General features: G+C 41.9%; 1 protein-coding gene across 7 annotated transcripts in view; it reads right to left on the minus strand.

The window, feature by feature from the left end:
- TTC7B (tetratricopeptide repeat domain 7B) overlaps positions 1-20,118 on the minus strand; it is a 138,203-nt gene extending 118,085 nt beyond the window's left edge. For 5 of the 7 annotated variants that reach the window (XM_066998259.1, XM_048070503.2, XM_066998260.1 and 2 more), the window contains exon 1: positions 19,889-20,118. In XM_066998259.1, the coding sequence (XP_066854360.1) occupies positions 19,889-20,009 (121 nt within the window). In that variant the 5' untranslated portion in view covers positions 20,010-20,118. Of the gene's footprint in view, positions 1-8,896; positions 8,919-11,629; positions 11,742-19,888 lie in introns of those variants that run through there. The other 2 variants (XM_066998257.1, XM_066998258.1) reach the window with 2 other exon arrangements.
- Between the last annotated feature and the right edge of the window lie 5,627 nt (positions 20,119-25,745).

Below are 25,745 nucleotides of genomic sequence, written 5' to 3' on the forward strand. Positions count from 1 at the left end.
TGGTGTAGGCACCACTGCCTCCACTGAAAATTTTCAGATCTAAATTTTAAAAACAAAATAACCTAAACAAACACATAGCCAATTACTCAGATTTAACATGTCATACGGGTACTTCATTTTACTTCTCAATTTATCTTTTACATGCATACCATTGTAGAATTCAGTCTGTTATGTTCTAGGCTGTAATGAATTAGAGCAGTAACCTAAAACCAATCTTCTTCCCTTCTGCCTTAAAAAGAAATGTTTGATTCAAAAGCCTCATGGACTCTGCAGCATTCTGAATGCATAAAAACACACTTGTGTTCTCAAATGCATCCACACATGTTTAACTGTTTAAAGAATACTGCAGAAGGAAAAGAACTCAGTTTTCAGATGAAGACAAGTCACAGATGCAGCCTGGTTACCAGCCAGCTTAGTTTTCAGGCTTTCAGAACATGGTTGTCAGATTCCTCACTCAAGTTTGCAGTAAAAGTTTAATTCCTCTACCCACCAAAGATACTTTTGCTGGTCACCTCATCTTTAGATCTGATGATACCAAGTAATTTCAGGTGCCACACTTCTACCTGTACTTTACTCTTTTAGGAGCACCTTTATGCCTCTTCGTGTGTTTTGTTTTGCTTAAACTGTGCATCCTCTGTTTAATTTATCTTTGTGACAACAATGCAGTCTGGATACAGCCTTGATGTATGCTAGCCAAAAATGTTGGTCCCTTGAAAGATAAAAGTAGTAAAAATAAAGTATTTCCCTAGTGCACCATTACTTTGGAGACATTCTAAAAAGCAGTGACACTCAACATCTTTCAAATATGTATTAAAGGCATACAATTCCCAGTCCAAACCAAAATATTACTACTGCTCAATAATATACCTACAGTATAACAATAAAACTTTATTACCCACTAACTGCCAACCAAAAGCTTCTATTTACCTATTCAATGTTAATATAGCAAAATGTACAGCTATTTAGCTGTACATATAAGCAAATGGGAGTTTGACATGCATCAGCAAGTCCAGCATAAAATTTCCACGTTCGTTAAGCAAGAATTTGATCAATTTACAAAGCCTGACTGAAAAAGTTTTCATTTCCAACATCTGATGTACATAAGTGTACAGTTTAACAACACAAAAAAGTCAAATTTATGTTCTGACGAATGTGAAGACTAAGTTTGTACACTACAGTATTTTACATACAGCTTAGATTACACAGCATTTAAGGTTAACTAATCTCCTTGCACACTGGAAATTTAACGTATCTGAACAGAATTAGAATGAGAAAAGTTCTACAGTAAATAATAATTGTTTTGGTAAAGCACAAGAAACCCACTGTTAGCTGTGTTAGCAGGGAACAAGCAAATTAAAGACGACTTCAGTTTTTGGTCTGTCAGGACCAAGCACATTTATGATCTAATATGGCTTGTAAAGTCTTTCCTGTGTTTAGAAAAAAGGAAGAAAAAAAAAAAAACCTTTACCACAGAATGAGTTTTATTCAAACATTACCGTCAGAGTACATTAGAAAGCAGGGAAGGAAATGCTCACTGCTCTTAGCACAAGCACCTGGAGGGACCAGGCCCAGGCCTTGAAACCCCATGTCCATGCCCCCCCCCCACCAGCTCTGAGTCGCGGCAAACCGTGCTCCCAGGCCTGCCTCAACAACTAACGCGCTCTGCTCTCTGGGGAAGAGCAAGAGGGACAGCAAGAAACATCCCCTTTACCACATCCAGATCATAGTCCTGCACCACACTACTCTCATCTGTAATTTGCACAATTGCTATGTTTAATTTCACAGGCAACCAAAACCCCTAACACTGGAGGTTTCTTTTTGAAATCCCCTGAGGAAATGAGAGTAGAGAAGGACACGGTTTGTTCCCATAAATTCACAATGTTATCAGCATATTTCCAGGAACATTTAAAGCAACTTACAATAATTTTTTTATTCTTTCATTGAAGTCTTATCAGCAAGAACGAAAAATAAAAGATATTTCAATGTACTAAGTGGGGAAAGAAAGAGAGATGGGGAACACACTTCCACAGCAGCGCAGGAAACTCAGCGCCACAGCCAGTTAGCTTTGAGTATTTCCATGGACTGGGATTACACAACCCCTCCAGACAACCTGCTCCAACATTTGACTGTATTCACTGTGGAAAATTTTACCTTGCTATCCATTCCACATTTCCCTTGTTGCAGTTTTTTGGCCATTGCTTCTGGTGCTGTACATTTCTGAGTGTAGGCCACCTCCACAGTCAAGGTGGGATGAGAGATGACAGCAGTAGGATCCCCTCTTACCCTTCTCTTCTTAAGCTTTAGCAAATACAGCTCCTAGCTGGTTCTCCAAAGATATGTGATCTGTTCCCTTTATCTTGGTGGCCCTCCACAGGGCTCCCTCCACTATACCAACATCTTTCTCATTCTGGGGAACCCAAACTAGATGCAGTATTCTAGATGCTATCTCACAAGTGACTAACAATAGGGAACACTAATTTCTCTCAAACTGCTAACTACACTCTTGCTAATACAGTACAGAGTGCAGTCGGCCTTCATTGCCACAAGGGTTTGCTGCCAAATCGTACTCCCTTAGTTGTCCACCATGACCTCCAGATCCTTTTCTGCAAAGCTGCTTTTTAGACAGCTGACCCTAGGCTATCCTGTAACAAACAGTCATTCTTTCTCAAGTACAGGACCATGGTATTTGCCTTTGCTGAACTACAGGAGTTTTTACAGAATCATGAAATGGTTACTCTAGCCTGCTGATATCCCTCAAAATGGTAGCCCTACACTCCCCAGTTTTCTATCACCCGCAAAATCACTGAGGGTGCGTTCTCAATGTCTAGGTTGCCAAGAACGATACTAAACATTATTGACTGCAGTATTCACCCCTGCAAGACCCCACTTTTAATGGTCCACAGATTTCTTTTATTAGTAGTATTATCTTTATTTATAAAAACAAAAACCCCACCTCTGACCACAGCCAGTTTTCCACTTACCTCCTAGTCCACCTGTCTTTTCAATGTAGCTGCAAGAACACTATGGGGAACCACAGCTAAAGTCTTGCTAAAGACTCACTGGTCTTCCCTTTATCCATAGTCAGTCACCTCTACTCAAAAGGTTAGATATCCCCCGACAAACCCATGTCAGTCTATCCCAGTCACCTTCCTATCCTTCCAACCAGTTTCCTGGATATACTTCCTAATCTTCCCAGGGCCTGGGGTTAGACTGACCAACCCACAGTCCCTGGATCCTCCTTCTTGACCTTCTTACAAACAGCCATATTTGCCCTTTTGTAGTCACTGGAAATCTCCCTTGATCACTAGGATCTCATAAATGACAGACTGTTCTTGCAATGACATTGGGCGGCTCCTTCAGCACTCTGACACAACCTGTCCTGGCACCATGGCTTTGTGGAAGCCCACTTCGCCTAACGCAGTCTTCCACTGTTACTTCGTAATGCTTCACGAGACCCTGACACTGCTGCAGAACATAAGAGGTCTGAGTATGAGCCCCAATAGTATATTCAGCAGCAAAGAGGTACTGAGGATATCATCTTTGTCCTTTGTCACTTAGTCTCCAAACCCCACACAGCAGCAACATCTCATTCTTCCTTTTGCTGCCACTATACCCATAAGTTGCCCTTCGTGTCTCTTGCCAGTTTCAGCCTCAGCTGAGCTTTGCTTTTCTCTTTCAAACCCATTCATGTCCAAGCAATGTCTCTACACTTCTGCCAGTCCAGCAAATCACACGATGTACCATATCTCCAATTGCAGTAAGATCACTGCTTTGCAACTGCACACGGGTTTCTAATTCCTCCACTACCTACAAAGTAATAATGACTAACAACTTAAGGGTGCCACCAGCATGGTATAGTTTTCCATCAATATCAACAGATCTTCTGCAAGCAGTGATACAATATACTGAAATGCATAAATCATACAGACAGGTATCACTGCAATAAAGCACATTTTCCAAGGGAAGCAAGATACTAAAATAAATTGTTACAGTTTATTTTCTGCATGTTCCTGCTTTTCCTTCAAAGAGAAATCTTAGTCCAATTGAAAAATACCAACAGCTTGCTCGCATAGCTCCACTTTCAGGCTGCAAACTAAACAAGGTACTAAACAGAACAAATCTCAACGTGACATTTCCTAAGAAAACCCCTTTGCTACAGTCTTATTCTGAATTCCACATTACCTTAGCATAGCCCTTGCATTATTATAAACAAAAAATAAAGTCAGATATTATGATCAACATTACACTGCTCAAAGACAGCTTTTGCATACCACTCCACAGGACTGCACTTTCTCCAGCTGTTCCACCGCTCTGGAAATCAAAGCATGTTAACTGTATGGGCAGAAAAGACAGCTGTTTTTACATTGCAATGCAATTCAGGTTAGACTTCGGTGTAAGGAATCTAACGTGCTAATCTAATGAAAGGATCTCAGAGATCAGAGGCATGCTCCAAACCTACAAAACTGTTCTGAAGAACACGATACAATTATTTGCCTTGCAAAAAATTGGTCGCTGAGGAACCCTTTCGGCACAGGCATTTTATTAATAATATTCAGAACACTCTGGTGTGTTCCGAGTGTACAATTTCTGTTTATGAGCCTCTTGACACTTTAAAAAGGCAAGGAAAAAAATGAGAGCAGCCCTTGAAAATAATTCTTGAGGTCAGCACAATAATGACCTACTTGGGAGAAGAAAAACAAAGATGAATTTTGCTAATTATATTTCAAAGCTAAGTGGTGGCTTAAAAGTGGATAATAATATGTCAAACTGTTTAAGCATTAAAGGATGATATTTAAGCAGAGACTTCCTCCCTGATCTGTATCCATCAAAGTATTTAATTTAACAAGCAAGATTCCTCTTTTGCTTTTATTCAGTTCAGCACTTCACTGAGCAAATTTTCCTTCCAGAGAATGTTGAGGAAACACAAATGCCAAACATAGTAAGGCATCCAAATGACACTTTGAAAACAGTGCTTTGGTTCGGGATCTGAAATACCTTCAAGGATGCTTTCAATGAAAAGAGCAAGGTCTACCACTGACATTCTTCAGCTCTTCAAACAATAGAATTTCAAACATGCCAAAGTAGGAAGTATCACACATGCCTTCCCTCTCATGTGCATTCCTTTTAGTAGGTCTCAAAAGTCCTGGCCCACACTCCTGGAACATGCATTTCTTTAAATTAAATACAGAAGGTTTTTTCTGTGGAGAGACAGGTTAAACAAACAGACAAACAAACAAAAAAACCACACACACAAAGAATACGCACCAGCTGCAAGAGATGTTTTGTTTATACAAACTGCAAAATTGGCATGGAAGCATGTGAAACAACTAGTCTGAGAGGTTGCAGTGGATTAGTAGACATCCTGAAGAATGAGTTAGACACTAAGGAAAAAGAAAACAAACCTTGTACTGTTACATGTGAAAATGCATTCCCTGAGGCGTGAGGATTCTTAAAACAAAGTGCTGAAAACATCCCTATTACTAAAGGAGAAAGCTATCACCTTGCCTGTAACCAAAGAACAGCACCAGCACATGCAGTAGTGGAGTGTAGCCATAATCCCCTCCAAAATCTGGTTGCTCAACAGCTGGCAGCAAGAAGTGCTGCAGACAGAGGAGGATCATCTCTAGAAACTCCAGGTCTCACCCACTGCCGGGCCACAGTAGAACAAAGCAGACAAAGACACAGACCTAGCACCCCACAGAAAGTTTTTAAGGTTATTCCTCTTTCACACACAGCAGAATTTCTCACACTGAGAAAAGTAAAAGGAAGGGAACGAGAAGAGGACAGATAGGCCTATGCAAAACTCGTGAAGTTCAACAAGGCCAAGTGCAAGGTGTTACACCTGGGTGCAAACATGAGCACAGGCTGAGTGATGAGTGGATTGAGAGCAGCCCTGCAGAGGAGGATGTGAATTGGTATCGGTGCATGAGAAGCTCAACATGAGCTGGCAATGTATGCTCACTATGCAGAAAGCCAGCCATATCTTGGGCTGCATCGAAAGAAGTGTGGCCAGCAGGGCGAGGATGGTGATAGTCCCCCTCTGCTCTGCTCTTGTGAGACCCCACCTGGAGCCCTGCGCTCAGCTCTGGGGCCCCCAGCACACAAAGGACATGGACCTGTTGGAGTGAGTCCAGAGGAGGGCCACAAGGATGATCAAGGGCCTGGAACACCTCTCCTGTGAAGACAGGCTGAGAGAGTTGGGGTTGTTCAGTCTTGAGAAGAGAAGGCTCCAAGGAGACCTTACTGCAGCCCTCCAGTACCAAGTGGACCTAAAGTTTGCCCAGAGAAGCTGTGGATGCCCCATCCCTGGAGGTGTTCAAGGCCAGGCTGGATGGGGCTTTGGGCAGCCTGCTCTGGTGGGAGGTGTCCCTGCCCATGGCAGGGGGGCTGGAAGTGGATGAGCTTTAAGGTCCCTTCCAACCCAAACCATTCTATGGTTCTAAGTTGAATCTGAAAAATTTAACTTAGCACCTCTCTCTCTCTCTCTCTCTCTCTCTCTCTCCTCTTCCCTCTCCCATCCTCCTCTTCCACTCTAAGTTTCTCCTTTCTGACAATGACTAGAAAAAATATACTGTTGTCTCTAAAGGAAGGACACAAGCAAGATTAAAGCCTTACATTCATGCTGGTGCATACTCAGAAACTATCCTGACACTTGAAGATGAGAATCAAAGTAGTCTATAGCACCCAGATATTTTGTTCCCATCAGTGGCACAAGTTAAAAGAAACTACTAACCCATGCACTACCTAGCAATAGTCACAGCGCAGCAACACGTATTACACATACTTTCCTTCAGAGGAAAGGTGGGAGAGGAGAAAACAACAGCTGCAACTTATACATAGATCTGATTAAGCATCAAAACAGAAGCTGTTATTCCAGGTCATCTGCGTGTGGCACGACGTGCCCTTTCCCTGCAGCACTGCTATATACCATGAGATAGTACCGCAAGAGAAGCAGTAACTGTCAGACCGGCTTTCATCACAGCAGTGCTCCACTTGTGCAGCCGCTGATGACTAACGCTGGAAGACCACTGGTCGCAGAACACAAACCATAAAAGTTACTGCAGAGAAGGATTTTCTTTTTTATCGCATTACTCATCTGTGAAGTCAGTGAGTCAGGGCCAGAAATTGGCAATAAGGTTTTAAATCAAATTGTGACTGAAGGAGTGCTTTATTAACGAAGCGTTGGCTCGAGTCTTGCCAGCCATTCTGTGCAAGTAAGCCTGTTACATGCACCACAGAGGTTGAGAGTTCCAATTACACAGACATTTCTAAAAAAACATTTATGAAAGCATAGGTCTGGCAGAGAGATTTTGAACAGTTTTATCTATTCCTTAAGACATCCTGTAATAATGTACGTAATGTTTGAGAAAAAAATGTTTTTCTTTCTTTCAGCACAAGTGATCTGGATTATATTCTTCTATAACACACGTTATTAAGAATTAAACTATGTAAATACCATACTTTACATACCTTGAAGCCTAGCTTTCTTTCAGTCCATCTAAGTAAATGTTTCAAAAAGAAAACCTGTTGGTAAACAATTTCAATACCATGAAAATCACTTTGCCACTTTCAGAAAACTGAGATATTTATGAATCACTGTAAAATGATTGATGAAAGGATATTCATCCATTCTTCTGCTGAAGAATCCATCAACAATAATTACACAGTAGAGCTAGCTCTATATCACAATTGCATAGCAGAACCATTTCCTAGCTGGGGAAGGGCAGTCTAGCTTGCCCATCTGTTTCTAAAACATCACAGCATCACTGATATCATCCACTTGACTAATATGAAATTCTCTACCTGTAGTTATAGAATCACAGAATATCCCAAGTTGGAATGGACCCACAAGGATCATCAGGTCCAGCTCTTGGCTCCACACAGGACCACCCAAAAATCAGGCTATGTGTCTGACAGCATTGTCCAAATGCTTCTTGAACTCCGGCAGGCTGGGTGCTCTGACCACTGCCCTGGGGAGCCTATCCAAAGACAAGTTTATAATCAGAGGCAAGGCTGAGCACCTTGGAAATACAAGTCAAACTCATAGATGCTTTAGGTAAAATATCCATTTCTGTTAGCACAGGAAGCAAAAACAAAATAAAGAGATGCTTCTACACAGGCCTGCTGTTTTCTTTCAGCTTAGGGAAAGCTCATACAAAGTGTCTTGAGAAGAACCTTGTGCAGGTATGGCTGTCCCTCAATGCAATACATATCAACCCTGACCATCTTCAAAACAAGAATGAAGGCTTGCCTAAAGACAGGAGAAAACAAACAAGAAGTAACAAAAACACACAATAACATGTCTTTGTAAAACAGTGTCTAAAAATATCATCATGACAGCTGCTTTGCAACTTGATTTTTAACATCTACTTTTTGAAGCAAAATTGTTACCATACTGTTGGGATCCAAAGCAGTTACAGAAAAACAGAATTACAAAAAAATAAAAAAAGGATTAATCTTCATTTATCCTGGATCATGAATGATGAATACTTATTACTATTAGTTTAAGACTTGCTATGGCCTATGTTGAATTATCCATTGAATTATATGCTAAAATATAAAATATTTTCTGATGAATGTTACCATAACCTCAAGGCATTTGCTGAAGAACACAGGAGTTGTTAGCAGTCTGTTTAGGAGAAATATCTATTTCTAATTAATTTCCTTTCTAAAAGTCGGCTTAAGAAAAAATGGAGAAAAAGTAAAGAATGACTACACTGCACACAGCTCAAAAATACAAACATTTAACCTTAAAGGAATACAGAACAGCGGCTGTTTCTCTTGCCTGCAGAATCCTCCAAGAGGTGATTTTAAAATTCTGTTTAATCCCAGAGCACACCATGATAAGCCATAGTGAATAATTAAGTGTTCAGAATAAAACTAATGAATCTGTTACCTGTTGTTCTGCTGAGTAGCTGATAGCTGCTTTATTAAAGTATTACTTCTCCTGTGGTGGTTCGAGACTTGGATAAAAATCAAAGCAAAAAAAAATAAAACACATTATCTAGGCTACAGCTACTGTTTATGCATTTTCTAAAATGTTCTTAATATTCATGCAGAAAATGTAAAATATTTTAAAAGGGTACAATAATTATTTGCTTCAGTTGCTTTTAATAGCACAATGAAATACGGGGAAGGTACAATGCAAGAGTGCCTCTTACAGTTGTTAACACGTCTCTGGCAACAGCCATCAGAAACCCAGCTCCTGGTATCAAGGCTCCATGCACAAGATGTTCCTCTGCAATTAAACATCAGTGTTGTACTGCTGTGGTACACCAGCAAGAGTGTCTGTGATCCTGTGCTAACAAAAATAGTTGCATCTTACTCAGCCTTTACAGCTCAACATCTAAAGCCAGAAAGAGTTATGTGGGGGAAAAAAAAAAAATACAGTTTCCTTTCTTATATGCCAAATGGTCACATTTTAAAAGAAGTATTTTTAGTGCTGTTTTTTTCCTCTCTTCTGAATTACACAGCTGCAAGAAAAATGTGCAGAATTAGGATAAAATCTCCTCCCACAAAGATTTAAGCAAAGAGGCTCAACCTCAGACTCAAGCCCCACGGATGTGAATTTGAATAGGAAGTGTTTAGGAAAAGGAAACACAGAGCTAACTAGCTACAGAATCTGAGGTGAGCAGAAAGAAAGAAAGAAAGAAAGAAAGAAAGAAAGAAAGAAAGAAAGAAAGAAAGAAAGAAAGAAAGAAAGAAAGAAAGAAAGAAAGAAAGAAAGAAAGAAAGAAAGAAAGAAAGAAAGAAAGAAAGAAAGAAAGAAAGAAAGAAAGAAAGAAAATCCTCATGTCTGAACTCAGGGCTACTCAGAAATGACAAAGAAAAAAAAAGGGGGTGGAAAATGAGACGTATGAGATTTCAAGGCCCAGCATGTAATCTCTGCTGTGGTGCTTCAAGTCTTCCCCAGAGGGAAACTAGCTTGGGGAGGAAGAAGGGAAACTCCTCTTCTTCTCTCTAAAGGTACTACTAAAGGCTCAGAGTACCTGAAGAACTGCATGTTGCATTCTTTGGTGAGGGTTTTTCCTCAGACTTCCAAGAACACGCTGGGCTGTCGTTATGCCTAAATCTAAAAAACTGAGGAATTTATACCCGGAAGAGGGATGCAGCAAGAAGGATCCCAAAAAGGTCAACTGCTCTGTATGTTACTCATCAAAAAATTTCAGAGCAAAGTTTCTGAAAAAACAGCTGAAGAAGACAACAAAAATCTCTCATGTCATCCAAGAGTACATTTATTGAGACGACCGCTTTGAAATGGAGCTTTCTTCCAAGGAGGAGGATCTGGATATCCTGGATCACCGAATCCCAGGTGGCTGAGGGGCCTCTGGAGATCTCCTCGTGCCACTGCCTGGCTCTGAGCAGGACCAGCTCGAGCAGGTCACCCGGGATCCCGTCCGGTCAGCTTGCTGGGGACAGCAGGAGCGGGGCCAGATGCAGAGCACAGACCAACCGATACTACCCACACAAAGGCTGCGGGCTGATTCAGACCACTCACAGGTAAAACCAGAAGCAGAACGTACACTGTCAGCTGTCCAAAGAAGCTCAATGCTACTGATTAGCACCTTTAATTATACGCAGTCTTTCACTCCTCTGCCTCTTAAGTACGGAGAGCGTGGCACCATTTTCCTGTGCAGCTCTGTAGTATCTAGGCAATTTTCCTGTCTGACTTCCAAAGCCTGAAGGAAAATATTATAGAATCCTAGACTATGCATATGCTCAAATTTACTCCCACGGTAACACTACTACAAAAAATTGCTTTATGAGGGCACATATTAAGAACAGAAAACTCCAACAATCATTTCAAACTAGATTATTTGTATGTTTGTTTGTTCTTTTAAATTCCAACTCCCAGATTTTTGTGAAATATTAAGATCATCACAACAGTAAATAATCAGATCAGGACAGTCACAACATATCATCTAGATTATTGATAAATGTCAAATACTGAAATTACAATAGGCTGGTTCACTCAACTGCAATAGAAAGCCAAGAAATAAGAATTTAGGTCGTATCTGAGTCTGGGAAGCAAGAAGTGTGGCAAACAGGATGATCACCATCGCCTCTGACCATTTAACTGGGAATGGCAAGCGTGTGTCCATATTTGACTGCAAATTTTCTTCTAAAAGCTGACAGTTCTAGTAACCATACTGATGGAGAATGAGAAAAAAATATTTTTTTTCCATTTTCTTTTTGTTTATGTTACAAAGAAAATCAAAGAGTAGCTTAGAGAACAGGAAAAGCACATGCCATGGTAGATAGGAATTCTCTTTAATCTTGCTTCTTGCTTGTCTCTGTTCTGTTGCTACCAAGCAAGTTCCATTGCAAGCCAGTTCTGTTGCTACCAAGAAAAGACCCTAGAGAATATTTAAATGGAAGGCAAAAGGAAACCATGTCACAGGGACAGTGGCTTTTGTCCTCACTCTACCAAACAGCTACACTGCAGCACAGCGCAGATTTGATAGAAGATAACAACAGAATCCAATGCTCTCGCCAGTCAAGAAAAAAAGCAGACTGATAAAAGAGAAGAATTAGGAGATTGAAGAGATCCTGACTCTGCCCAGCTTCTCATACATCAGGCACACTTCCTTACACCCAAACCTCACCATCCAGAGGTTTTGGTTCTCACCTCTACTCCCTGGAGGCGTTTTTCTTCCAAGGGATGATGGCCCAAGGCCCAAAGCTCAGGTGAAAGCACACAGGTGAGCCTCTGCTGGCCACAAAAGGGGATCTGGGAGTTCTTCACCACCTACAAAAGCCAGTCAGTCACAAAATCAATCTTGCCTTCTCCTCTTTCCACCCCACAAGCTCCACCAGGGAAGCTTCAATTCTTGAAAGTTTATAACCTAGATTTGTCACTCTCGGAGCTGTCTCAGACACACCACCAAAACTTTTAAGACAGAAATCAGCTTCTGCTGCTCTAGCTCTAGAGCAATCCCCTTGATTAATGCACAACATTTTCTCCCCACTAAGGTAAAGAAACTGTAATTAAATGGTAAAAAAGAAAGCAAAACAGAAATGTGGCTGGGAGGTGAGCCCTGACAAATGCGAATTTGAAATAAGTTGCACTTGAAAGATAATTATATGAACAAGTTGCTTCTCAACTGCAAAAACAAAATTAGGGGAGGGCCTGGAAGCTGTTGATGTTTTCATATCTTGGTTGCCTTTCTGTAAATTTTATGGAGCTAAAACAAGTCACTGGGCTCAAGGTGAACTGCGATTGGGATTTGTCTAGAACCAAGAGGTGTTTCTCGCCTACTTTTTGTGAAAAAAGAGCAGTTCGGACCTCTTTTGGGAGGAGGAAGGTTAAATCTTCTGTGGAACCTAGCAACTCCCTCCACAGAACTGCAAAATGGGTGCCAGCTCCCCAGGAGCTGCCTGCACCAGGGCTCCCCCACCAGACAAACTTAGGGCAGAAAACACAGCTCCAGTGCCCTAATAAAGTGGAAGCTCTAATTCATGTAGCTGAAGAACTTATAAAGCCAGCACAACGATACCTGTACAGACCATAGGTACATACAGATCATAAATATAACTTTTTAGCAGCTTAAGCAGGGAATTTGATAGTGGAACAGCAGCATTTTGACAATACCATCCCACCCAAGTCCTCTTTTATTTCCTGCTTTCTTTCAGTGCGGATGAAATATTCAAGACCTACTTTCAGTATCAAAGACAACCCGTACGTATCTGTTAGGGTCAAGTCCTGATCCTCTCCTGCTTTGCAGACAATGCAAGCATACATTCAAAGGCCTTTCTCTGCTTTACCACCTTTCACATATTACACAGCAGAAACATGAGCTGTAAGGCAGCTGTATCAAAACTAGGGGCTTTTGTTTAATTGTTATTAATTTGCCTTCTCTACAGAATACTAATACAGGCGATAAATTTAGTAAAAACCAAGTGCTTACGGTACGCAGCTTTCTTCCTACTACAATGTTACAGATTTTACAGATTTCAGGCAGTGGTCAAGACAGTTACACAAACAGAATGGATTATTTGATGGCACCTTTCTGGCCTTTAGATTTATTGCTCTGTCTCCAGAGGCCAGTCTATTCTGTGAACTGAATGAACCAAGATCCTGTAGGAAAAAACAAACAGCATACACTATAGAGATGCAGCGAAATCGATAAAAAGAAGATTTAAAATATTTTAACTACATTGAAATAATAATTAAAAAAAAAGTCATGCATTCCCTTCTCTTGAAGTATAGATCAGGATCACAGTGAAGGATTTCTGTTTACACATACACATTTGAATAGAACCTGTGGCATCATCAGTGGGGTGACAACCTGCAGAAACTGATGCGGTGTCTCCTGAAGCAACAAAGTACCTGATAGCATCTCTGATCAGAGTAGCTTACTAATAAGAGCCACCGTGCCTTCTATCACAGGTGTGCTGACACAAACACCGAGATCCAGCTCTTCCTCCAGAGCAGAGCCCAAATGTTCTCTCATGACTACACGTCTTGGTGCCAAACAGATGTTGCACCACTCCCCAGACACCCTCCCTCCCTCTAACTTACAGACACCCTGCCGCTTTGCCTTTTACAAAGTTGTTGTCTCCAGTCACTCCTGATCAGACCACCAATTACATCACACTCAGTGGGGACAAAACTGCGGAGAACATAACCATCAAATTTGAAAATCTGGTTATTTACAAGTCAGATGGAGGCATGGGGGAATGGCCCAGACTTGGCGTGGTTAAGGACCTTCTGACTCTACCACAGTCCAAATAAAATTCAAACAGAAGTGGTATTGATGACCGTAAGTTCACGCTATTAATTTTCCTATAGAAAAGTTAATGCCAAACTTCAACGCTCAAAGTTAACTTAACAGAACCTATAGCAGCTATACAACTGACAAGTAGCAGCACATATATACATGAATAGGTCAGGCTACAATTTCTTCTCATGACTTAAACAAAGCAACAGAAAGGGTCCAACCCATCATTAAGAGTTGTAACTATTTTGGAAATCAGATGTCTGACGTGCAATGTATGGAAGATTCCTCATAAATTCATCCAAGCAGCTCCAGGCTCCAAGTCCCCAGCAGAGCTTAGCAGACTCCACTCGCGTTTCCACACAACGGGAGGCCACTGGTGGCACAGCCACCAAGAAGGAAGAGGCCCCTGCCCCCTTTTCCTTCTCTGCCTGCTGCCACTGTTCACTTTCCATCCACTACAGCTCTCCACAGACCCCTCTGAGAGGCGACGGGGTACAGAAAGCCAGCAGAAACTGAGCTAGATGGAGGAGCAGCAGGTTTTCTGCTGGCCCAGCACAAACAGTGCCACCTCTGGTGTGCTTCAGCTCAAGGGAGAGGCCACAAACACGTGAGTGGGGAAACGGCATGCAGAAGGAGCAGCTTGACAGAAGTAGGAAGAAAGAACGAACTCCTCCACGCAACAGCGGCAAGGTGTTAGACCAGCTGGGCTACTTGTGAAATCCGACTGACTACGCCAGCATTTTCTCTCTGCATGACAAGCCGGTCGGAATACAAGCAGCAGACCGACATCATCAGCGCGCTGTTGTAACACCCCTGGCTATCTGAAGAAACAAAGTGTCAGTCAAAAATAAAGCAAGGCATTTAAGTACTGCCACCATCTTTGCTCTTCATTCAGAAAAAAGGATGTCCTTAGTACGTTTGTTCTGTAAAAACAACAGTGAATGCAAGAAGGAAGGCAAGAAAGAATGCAAAGGAGGAGAGAGCACTGCGTTTTGTGGGAATGCAGAAGGCATGTCACACCTCCATCTGCAAACTTTGCTGGTAGAGATACAGACCTCTTCATCAAGCTTTGCCTATAAAAACTGCTTTACAAACTGCATATATATCAAACAAACAAATTTGATAACCACCTAAGTAGGGCATGAGTCCTAAGAGGTTTAGAAATCCCTGGTTTACCGTGAGGATAAGCTTTAAACATACATCTGAGGTCTTGTATTTCACAAGAGAGCAAAACACACGAAAACCAGTAAGATGTTTCTATTTTTACTTCCTACTTATATCCAGACAAAGAAGCACCACAGAAAGTGACAAAAAAATAAGCAAAATGCTTCCTGATCCTTTGGTTTTAGTAATCCTGCTCCTAACTTCTCTCTGCTCCCTTATTCTGCAAGGCTGCAAGATACAAAGGTATAATCAGAAACTACAGAAACAAGCTGTTGAGAGGGGAAGGCAGTCAGAGAAAAGATAACAAAATACAAAACCAAAGGAAACGTGGTAGTAATGTCAGTAAGAAATTCAATGGATAAAAAAGCAAGCAAGCAAGACTAGTGTCAGAAGGCTGGTGTACTCCCAACAGCAAACCTGCTCCCTGCAGGTAGTGTTGTGTTTTATGGCCATGTCACAACACTCGGCAGCGCACACATCAGCGAACTTGTGGGGTATGCATCCTTTTCCCCCCAGTAATGCAGTATTTCACATCAGCTAAGGTTTCTGCAGAACTATATAGCTCGTCAGGTAGAACGATAAAAATCTGCCTCCTCAGTGCCTTTTCAGACAGAGCCGTAGATCTCACTGAACTTGAGCAAGGTCACGTTCGGAGCGTAGCAGCAATGAATGGCCGGAAATACCCACGGAAATTCACAGATTCTTTATTTGATCCGTTCACCTCGCTGCTGAACTGACCTACGGTTTCCTCACTGTGACTCCAAAGGAAGGAAATATTTGAGCACTGATGTTCAGAGGACACCCTGAGCAGTTACAGCCTTCGGGCAGAAGTCCATTGCAGTCACCTCCTTCGAGATGCTGCTGTTTCATCATAAATTTACGGCTGACTTAAAAGCAGCTTTGAAATGCAATTGCTAACTTCTACAATTACTGCTTCAACACCACAAAATTCCAGGCACCCTGAGAACCCCAATTCCCCAAACCATGAGGGCTGTGACATTCTCACTGAAAATACAACAGAGGTTTCAACCCCATCACCACAAAAAAAACCACATGAACATATATACAATAAAATACACAAGTCACCTGTAAGGTCAACATGTTATGGTGAACTTACTGAAAAACAATCACAGGTATTTCATAAGTCTTATTTTTCAATATTTGAGAATAGCAACTTTACAGATCTATTAAAAATATAAAAAGTTTTTGTTGTTGTTGTTGTATTTTTTAATCTCTTAAAGCACTCTGCATTTCCTGCATACAACTGAGTTTTTGATGCAGACCAAATTTACCAAGACAAAGCTGTACATTTTTCTCCTATATATTAAGGCCTTTATTAAATTCAGGTCCATTCAGGCTGGCCTAAAATAGAAAACAATCCTATAACTGATACTTCCCAATTTGGGGCACATTTTTAAATACATTCTGATTGATTTAAATATCTAACATTTACTATTTTACCTCCTCCAGTAACCTGTGAACAAGTAAGTTTGGACTTGGGCCTTTTGCTAACTTTCAAGACAGTGCTCCACCACCACGCTGCTTATTTGCAACATTAGGTAAAATTCAACAAACTGAACCAAAGTTTCTTTGGATCACTTTCTTAAAAAGACCTTTTTTCAGTTACCTAAACTACTGGGGAACACACGGAGTTTCACTAGTGAAAATTGCTTTCAGATTTTATTTCTAGTAACTTGGGGTTTGTCTCGGTTCTGTTTAATAAGTTACAGTCAGGATGTGGACTCAGAGGACAGGCACCTGTCTTACAACCAAGCAGAGTACAAACTAGCCAAATACCACATCTCTGTGAACCTCAGAGCAGCACGATGATTTCCATGCTCCAATTTCTGTAAATCCTGCTGCACCGGGTATTGGTGGCAAGGTGCTGGCACCAGAGGGACTGTAGGGGTGGCTGCTGTGGGAATAAGCCAGACACGGCCAGATCCCACAGAGCCACCGCAGGACAAGGCTGAGCCCATCAGCCAAGCCAGCAGCACCTCTGGGAAAACGTACTTAAGGAAAGGCAAAATAAGAACAGAGAGACTATGGAACAGGAAGAGTGCGAACCAGCAGAGGGAACACCAGGAGGCGGTGCTCCAGGTGCCAGAGCAGATCTCCGTGCTGCCCAGGGAGGTCCCACACTGGAGCAGGTGGACATGCCCTGAAGGACCTGCAGGCCATGTGGAGGTCAGGCCAGAGCACATTTTTTGCCTGAAAGACTTCAGCCTGTGGGGAGCCTGTGCCAAAGTGGAGGAAAAGCGTGAGAAGGAATAGCAGAGAGAAACTGACGGCAGCCTCTCTGCACCCACACTGTGCAAGGAGGGGCTCAGGTGAAGGAGTGAAGTTGAGCCTGCGAAAGTGGGGAGGAAAAGTGTTGTTTTGATGTCGTTTTGTTTCTCGCTACCTCATTCTATTTTAACTGGCAATCAATTAACTTTCCCCAAATCAGGTCTGTTTTGCCTGTAACAGAAGTCAGTAAGCGATCTCCCCATCTTTATCCATTTACCCTATTTCCTGCCCCTGCCCCACTAGGGAAGGGGAGAGGTGGAGAGGCAGGGTGGGCATCTGCTGCTGGCCAGGGCTAACTCACCACACCCGCACATGACAGCTCTGAGCCGACCTTTTACAAGAGCGCTGATGAAGCAAGAGCTCAAACAGAGATTTGTGTAACATGGCGTAAACCTTATTACTGCTGCTGAGTCCTGGTTCTGAAGGAGAGAAACATAATACAAACTGGATAAACGTCTAACGACTCTGAGCTAGGTTAAAGACCTTTCTTTCATCTATTTATCCCTTGTGTAAAGACAATGCAAGTCACAGAGCACATACTTTCCATGGTCCAAATTGTGACCCTTACTTACGGAATATCAAAGGCAGTGACCGATCCATTAATATTTCTCCTCCCTGTTTATCTGAAAGCTCAGTAAGTTTGTAAGCCTTTCAAACACAATCCAGATACAGAAATTAGTTCTAGAAAGTGCCATTTTTGTACATCCAAAATCCTACGTAAACTGTCATTTACATTTGAACCACTGTCAGGCTTTAAACAAACCCCTAATTTTAGGAGGGAGTAAACAGGAGCCATCAGTAGTACAAAACAGAACAAACAATACAATAATCAAGCCTACTCAAAATGTTCCAGCGTTCAAGAGCCAGAGCCAATCCCACACAACAATATATGGACAGAATGAACATCCTCTCCCCTCTTTTTTCTTTTCTTACACTTTTAAATCATTCTTCTAAATTGTTCTATGCTTAGCCAAAAAGCAAATCTTCTGTTATCATTCCCTAGCCAATTTGTAAAAGCAAACATTGCTGCAGAAGGAGGCAGTGAGGTTCCAAGTACCTTTTCTTAAATCAACCGCTTCAGATCAACTAACAACAGGGCTATGCAGCAAAACATCTTTCAGTTTGTGTGTCTTCATGGGCAGAATAGAGGCCCTGCCTCTTCGTTGTCTGGCTAGCTGATAACCTTAGCCTTCAACCTATTGGTCACACCGGGATCTAGACCACAAACTTGTGGTTTTAGATACTCTCAACAGCACAGGCATGTATTTCATTAGATACATTTCTCTCTGCCTTCCTCTGCTACAAATGGAGAGTCACTACCACTTCACTTACTGTTGATGTCCTTCTCGTTTAGCTAGAGTTTGGAAGCCTGGGATATTGATGTAATCCTTCCTATGCTACCAGAAAGAGATGAAATCCACATTCAATACTTTTTGATATTTTAAAGATCAGAAAACGCTCTAATAATATGTACTCTGACTGGTACAGAATCTAGAAGGCACCACAATGGTAAAGTCACTGATGTGTAAAGTTATACAGACAGCATCAACTTCTCTGATGTGCTTCAGCTAGGTAAAGAGTACCCTGGTCAGAGAAACCGAAGTCAAACTATCAATAATATCTTCTGCCTAGCACTCCCCACCTATCTGAAATACCTTAACACATACTAATTCAGAGAAGGTCCTTCTTCTCAATCGGACAGCCAAAAGCCATTTGTCTCTGCTTGAACTGATCTCTAGTCCATAGTCTACCACTCAATAAAGCATGTCCTTAAAACAAACTAACACCTTTCACCTTTTCACTTGTGTCTATTTTTAACTACTATAACACCAGTGTGTTTCAGGATCCCTACCCAGTCGTTTTTAAGGCCAACACGCATAAGTCTATCTACTCCTGATCCATCTGTCCTTAAATTCTCCCTCTCCTCCTTACTTTGATTCAGGCTTTTGCTCTTCTATTTGTATTTCTGCAGGCCTGAACCACGCACTTGTCTCGTCTGCCTAAGCATGCAAAGCCTGCGCAGCATGCTCCAGGTGCCACCAGCCTCACGCCTCATCCTGCCTCTCTGTTAACTTATCACCCCTGAGGTCACCCCAAGCCCTGTCTCCCCAGACCTATTTCTCTCTAAAAGCACCTGCGGGTCCAGCTCCCGCAGAGGAGCGAGCTCAGACACCATCCCCACGGCGTTTCTCACGCGCAGAGCGAAGCGAGGCTGCCAGGGAGACCTGCCCGGCGTGCCCCCAGCCCAGTCTGCGCTTCCATCCCTCCGAAGGCAGCGCTGCCTTCCACCTCCTTCAGCTAAGCGCTTAAAAGTTAGGGATACGAGAACCAGAGGTCCGAGTAAACCGCTCATCGTTAGTAACGAGTAACGAAACGAAGCAGCGTTACATTACGCTGCAGAGGAGCGCTTGTAACCGAAGGGGAGGGAGCCTCCGCAAGGCAGGCTACGCGCGGATCCTGCAGCACACACAGCTCCGCAGGACGCGGAGGCAGGAGGGCGCCGGGGGCTCCACACGGCCCCGCCGAGCCCCCGCACGGCTCCGTGCGCCCACCGCGGCCCCGGCACCCCCCGGCACTCCCCCGGCACCCCCCGCCCCCGGGGCCGGGCTCCCCCACACGCTGCCCCGGGGGCTCGGCGGCACCTGCCCGGCCGGGCGGCGGGGAGCCCCGGGCGGCCGCCCCTCGGCCTCGGCCCGCCCGGCCCCGCAGCGCACCGTTAGCGATGAGCTTGGCCGAGAGCTGCTTGACGAGCTCGGGGATCCGCTCCCACTGGCACTCGGAGCGACACCGCTCGATCTCCGTCTCCAGCCGCGAGCCCGCCTTCTTGGTGGCCATGGCCGGGCCGATGGGCCCCGCCGGGGGAAGGGGCCGGGGCTGCGGGAGCGGGCGGGAAGGAGGGGACGGAGGAGGAGGAGGAGGAGGAGGAGGCGGGGACAGGACGGCGGCACCGGGCGCCTGTGCGCCGGCAGCGGCGGAACTGGAGGCTGCGGCCCGCGGCCGGGAGCGGCGCCCCCTGGCGGGAAGCGGCGGGAGCGCGGCCACCACAGGCCTCGCCACCGCCACCGGGCTGAGGCGGCCGCCGGGCCGGGCAGGGCCGGGCCGGGCCGGGCCGGGCCGTGTAGCCGCCCTGACAGCCCCCGGGACCGAGGGGAGGCCCAGCGGCTCGTGGGAGAATAGGCAGGAACCGCACCTGTCCCGCTCGGCTACCTGCTAGCGAGCGGGTGCACGAGCTGTTCCACAAAACATAACACAAAACCAGTTCTTGCCTGCAGTGGTCTCCTGCCGCCTCGAAATCTCCCACCTGTTCTACTTCAGGGTTTTTTAATCTATTTGAAGATGTTCTTGTTTTTGTCTTTTCTCTCCACACATCTCACACTGCGCTTTGGCCCTGACATGCTCCTTCACATCTAGTCACACAGAAAGGGGGACTTCAGCTTGGCCTTTCTAGCTGGGTACCGACCTGTTCCTTTCATGAAGAGCGGAGGGTATGGCCGTGCCTGTATTATACCGTTCCCTACATTTTGAGAGAACAAATACATTTCCAAGCTTTGGGTGGAACAAAATAGTAGCTGAAACCAATCTGAATAAATATCATGTATCTTTGTCCAGTGCAACATGACAAACCAGTTCCACAAACTTAGGGAGACCTCAGAAGAAAACTGTTACAACTGCTATGTAGTGAAACATGTAGCAAAAGCACCAAAACTACACTGAAAGGTAAACCTCGCCAATTGCTACTTTTCCCAATGTAAGTATAGAGCCCCAGGGACAGAACTGGTTGCGCAGAGATACAGTGTAACCTAATGCACTAGACACAAGGTGAATTTAAACGATCTAAACATCCTCCTCCGCATCCAAGTGCAGACTTGTAGAACTTACTCTCATCCACAGAAAAGAGAAGTCAGTGACGCCAATCTGCATGTGCTTGACTTTGAAGGACTACGATCTGTCTGCTGGTGTGAAGATACAAAACACAGGCTGGATGCTGGCATTGCTGTAGCAGACATTGCACCACTCTGGATCTAGTGTATTTCAGTCTTCAGAAATGTCAGGATCACAAACTCAAAATTCAAATTGGAGCGAACAGCATTACTAGCGTGAGAACAAGTCAACCATTGTGTCATAACTGCTAGTAGATATTCCTCAAACCCTAGGAACTATGATCTTCAAACTCAGGGAATAATACTATCACCAGTCACCTTTGCATGCTGTTATATAAATGTTTCAGCTACATGTAAATACGACACGCCTATGGACACTGGTAGAGCTGTTATCCACATCACAGAATTTCTGTAATGTTTCCTGATTGGTGTGTGTACCACAAATATTAGTGACAGGCAGTTTCTGAAGTTTTATTTGGTTCTGATCACCAATGGAAAGGCCAGAAAAAGGATGAATCTTTTTAAAGACAGGAAACCAACATTGCCATCAAACAATTAATTGGCCAGGTGCAGACCCAGGCTTGTGAGACTAAAAGCTTGTCCATGTGCTCCCCAGCTGCATTGCTCAATCTCATAAAATACCTTCTTCCTACAAACCTTGCTTTGCTTGTACCCTCAGGCTGTCATAGATACCACAACTTTATGCCAAGTAACAAATGTCCTTCTCAGGGTTCCAACTAATTTATTTTTCATTCCCAGTACTATCCAAATCATAATAGTGCAAGGCTTGGATATTGTAACCTGGCTTTCCCTCAAGCTGCTGTTAGAGTGCTTTCAGGCTGCAGTTCAAATTCAAGCAATGTATACTTCAAATTTTAAAAAGTGAAACAGAACCTAACAATAGCAGGACATAATGGTGTTTAAGGAATACAGTGGAGTGTGCTACAGGAATGGAAAGAATATTTAATACTGCAACAAAAGTAAAAGGAGAAGGATGTGCTAAAACATTTTTTGTTTAAGTGAGGTCTCAGAAGATCCAGACGACATTACATTGATTACAGAAGGGTGTTTTACTGGTCAGATAAAAGAATGAAATGAAAAATGAAGCAGCAAATGAATGATAGCTGAAAATCGTTGACATCATAACTACCAGTTCTTTTAGGCATAAGAGGAAGAAATTAACATTTGAATTTTCCCAAATAGTTAGTTTGCTTATGAAGATTATTCATATTTATTCATAGCAATTTTAACACATTTTGTTAGCACTAATCACATCATTTCAGTAAAAGCTACCAGCAAAAGAATAGTATTAAAATATTTACATAACAGCTCATCAGACTTATTATCTCAGTAGTTACTATTTATGAAGTGAGACATCTATGCAAAAGGAATTAGTATATTTTGAAACACATTGGCACAATTAGGAAGTCTGCTTTAACATTAGTGAAACTTCCGTATACCTAAGGCTGCCCTAAGATTCTACTGTAGATGACCCGTAACTGTATAAAAAAATGAAATGCATCTGGTTTCTGAAAAGTATGTAAAATCAAAATGCAGGGAAAGAAGCTAGGTTGTGTTGGTCAAGCACTCTGCCTTACGCCACCCTTCCCACTCGACACCCCACCTCCTCAAATACAGGGCAATAAGAGAACTGATACTTGATTGTTCAGTGCAACTTCATGAGCTAGGTATGAAGAAACGGTAACTTTCAGTCCACAGAACACCTTGATATTTACTCTGGTACTTCAAGCAACCTGAAAATAGACTTAACAACAAAGTTTTCTGCACTACTACTCCATACAGTATTATGGGAAACAAAAATGACAGGTGTTTAAACCATTAAAAACTTGGTAATTTTAGAGAATACTGACTTAAATAAAACATTTCATTCTCTACTAAGATATTAAACAATCTATAACAAGGGATCAGAAAAATCAATTCAAATACTACTCATATTTTTAAAGGTCACATATTCAATAGAAGGCTAGTAACTCATAAGAAAAAAAAAGGCAAGCAAATTTAGAAGATCACTGGGTTTATTCTAGGTTGAGTTTCTGGCTTCTTACACAAATACTATTCAATGCTGAAATGGCAGGAGAGGAACCAAACTTCATCTTTGTTCTAGCTTTCCTTTATTCTAAAATAATAATAATAATAATAAGTAAAAACGTGATTTTCATGACAGCTGTGCTGAAGTCAGCTCACTGGTATGTATGCCCTTGAGAGAAGAGGCTAGTTCAAGCTTAAAATCCAATATGTGTCAAAGGATATGTGTATAAAGTTCCTTCACTATTAACAGAAGTGTTTAATATGCAAGCTTACCTATTACTCTAGTTTTAGTCCTTCACAATCGACCAGCGTTTTTTCTTCTAAAGTGTGTGTTTGAAGCTGCTAATCAAAGTGCTGACTATTAAAAAAAAATTCTTCGGAGTTCCTATAGCATATGTCACAGAAAGAAGATTTTCAGGGAAATCTAATGTAACAAAAGACAGCAACGTAAGTCCCTATTTCATCTCCACAAAGCATAAATGGAATTCAAAAGTTAATATTAAAAAGATAAGCTTTTCCTCAACACATATCTTTATTTCACCAATATCTTATCTTTCACTCTAAATTAACACTTTAATCTCTGTTAAGACAGTAAATATATCCTCCTGCAGGTTATCAGAGATGCACTTCAAATATTACTTGTATTTTAAAGAAAACATATTCAACTACTATTTATCTGCCATTTTCTCAAATGTGAAATGCAAGAATTTTCAGGCCAAAATGTGTTAATGTGAGAAGTAATTTCTCTACAGTGAAGAAAGCATTATACAAGCAAAAAATCTTACTGGAATTCTTTTTTTTTTTTTTCCCCTCCAGTTACCTAGTTTCACTATTAGTATTATGCTAACTGCAGAGTTCTCTGTGCCTACTGAAGTCACAGTGATCTCTATGATCTCTTTAGTACAGTCCATATGAAAATTGTCAGAGAAAATAACTTCATAGTGACACGTGGTTCCTTTTTGGGAGTAGCAAAAAGCAATTTAAAGGTAACTGAAGTGAGAATTAACAGCATCCACAAAATAAACAATTTGACTACTAGATGCAGCCTGCCCTCTGACCCAACTCACAGCAAGGAATAGTTACATATACAATGTGAAATATGCTATATCAAAGTATTTCAACATTTCAAGGTTTTTTAATTATATGACTTTTATTTTCTTTAAGATAAAATAGTTACATCTGAGAATGTACACATTAATTTGTAAACCATAAAGCCCTTACCGTTGTTTGAAATTCATACACAAAACAGTTCTGGAAAACCTAGAACGTACTTTTTTTTTTTTTTTTCCCCCTCCACGGTGGACTTCTGCTTTTGTAGCTCATTGCTTTCAGACTGATTCAATTCATAGTGCATTTGTCAAATAATGGGAAGTATAATTGATATTTGAAGAGGAAAGCATGCCTTTACAATCAAATATTTATTTTTTCACCATTACATGAAGTCCCTTTATTTTTTAGTCTTCAGTAAATGACAGTGCTAATAGTCATTGCTATTGATAGTTGGAATCTGAAGATCAGTCACTAATCGTGCAGCAAAAGATAAAAAGTCAGACCCCAAAACAGATTCTTTCCAAGGCCATTCACACTAAACAGGAACCAGCGCTGACAATGAAAGGGCGACAAAGAGTGCCATTTAATAAGCAATATATTCAACTATCACATTGTTTAGACCCAGTGTTTCATACTGCATTTTAAACCTTTTATAAAGTTTCTGGAAATATCCTCTGCATCACAAACGCATATATTTACACATACAAAGAAACATGAGAAACAATGTCACCTCCCAGATTTAAAAATAAACACTTCACTGATGTTGATAGGCTTAACAGACATATTTATATCCGGTTTAATTACTACTTGTTCCACAACAGTATTTTTACAGAGTTATAACATTATACTGCCAGTAAAGTTGCTATCTCAAATTAACTGTAGTGACTAACATGAAGCAAAATGGGAACAAAGATACCATAGTTCACTTTTTCTCACACTTATTGTGCCAGTATACAGCTTTTCAGTCCTGCTCGAAGCTCTAAGCATTTAAAAGAAATACTTTAGCTACTTCAAAGTCCAGAGAAGAGACAGATAAGGTCTAAACATAGGCCTTCCATTGCAGTACACTTACAGTATGCAATATACTTTCCTACTGCATGTCAAACTGTTGTCCCACCTGGTGATGCTGCAAGAAAAGAGGGTCTCTTGTTGTCCTTGCACAGTAACAAAACTGGCACACACAGTCCCGCTAACTTCTAAGATCCAACTGTATCTTAATCTCTCATTTGAACTGAAAAACAATATTCTTAGATCGAACTTTGGTGGCAAAGACATTTTCCTATTTTTTTGACTCACGTATGCAAAAAAGTGGCCAGAATAAAAGTATTCTGAATTAAAATAAATAAATAAATAAATTTTTAAAAAAAAAAAAGGAAAAGAAAGGGGAAAGGAGAAAGTTTTATGTATTTTTAGAAAGATGGAAGCTAACCTTTTTACACTTCAGTTAGCGCACTGCTCCTTGGTTCATTTTGTTCTATCCAGCACAGAAAATAAGCCCTGTACCATTTTAAACTATTTATTAAAGGTAAAAATAAGATTCCCATTAAACATTAGGAAATTAGGAAGCTAGATTTTGGTAAATATGAAACCC

The sequence above is a fragment of the Anser cygnoides genome, chromosome 5 (assembly GCF_040182565.1).
Source record: "Anser cygnoides isolate HZ-2024a breed goose chromosome 5, Taihu_goose_T2T_genome, whole genome shotgun sequence".
NCBI lineage: Eukaryota > Metazoa > Chordata > Aves > Anseriformes > Anatidae > Anser > Anser cygnoides.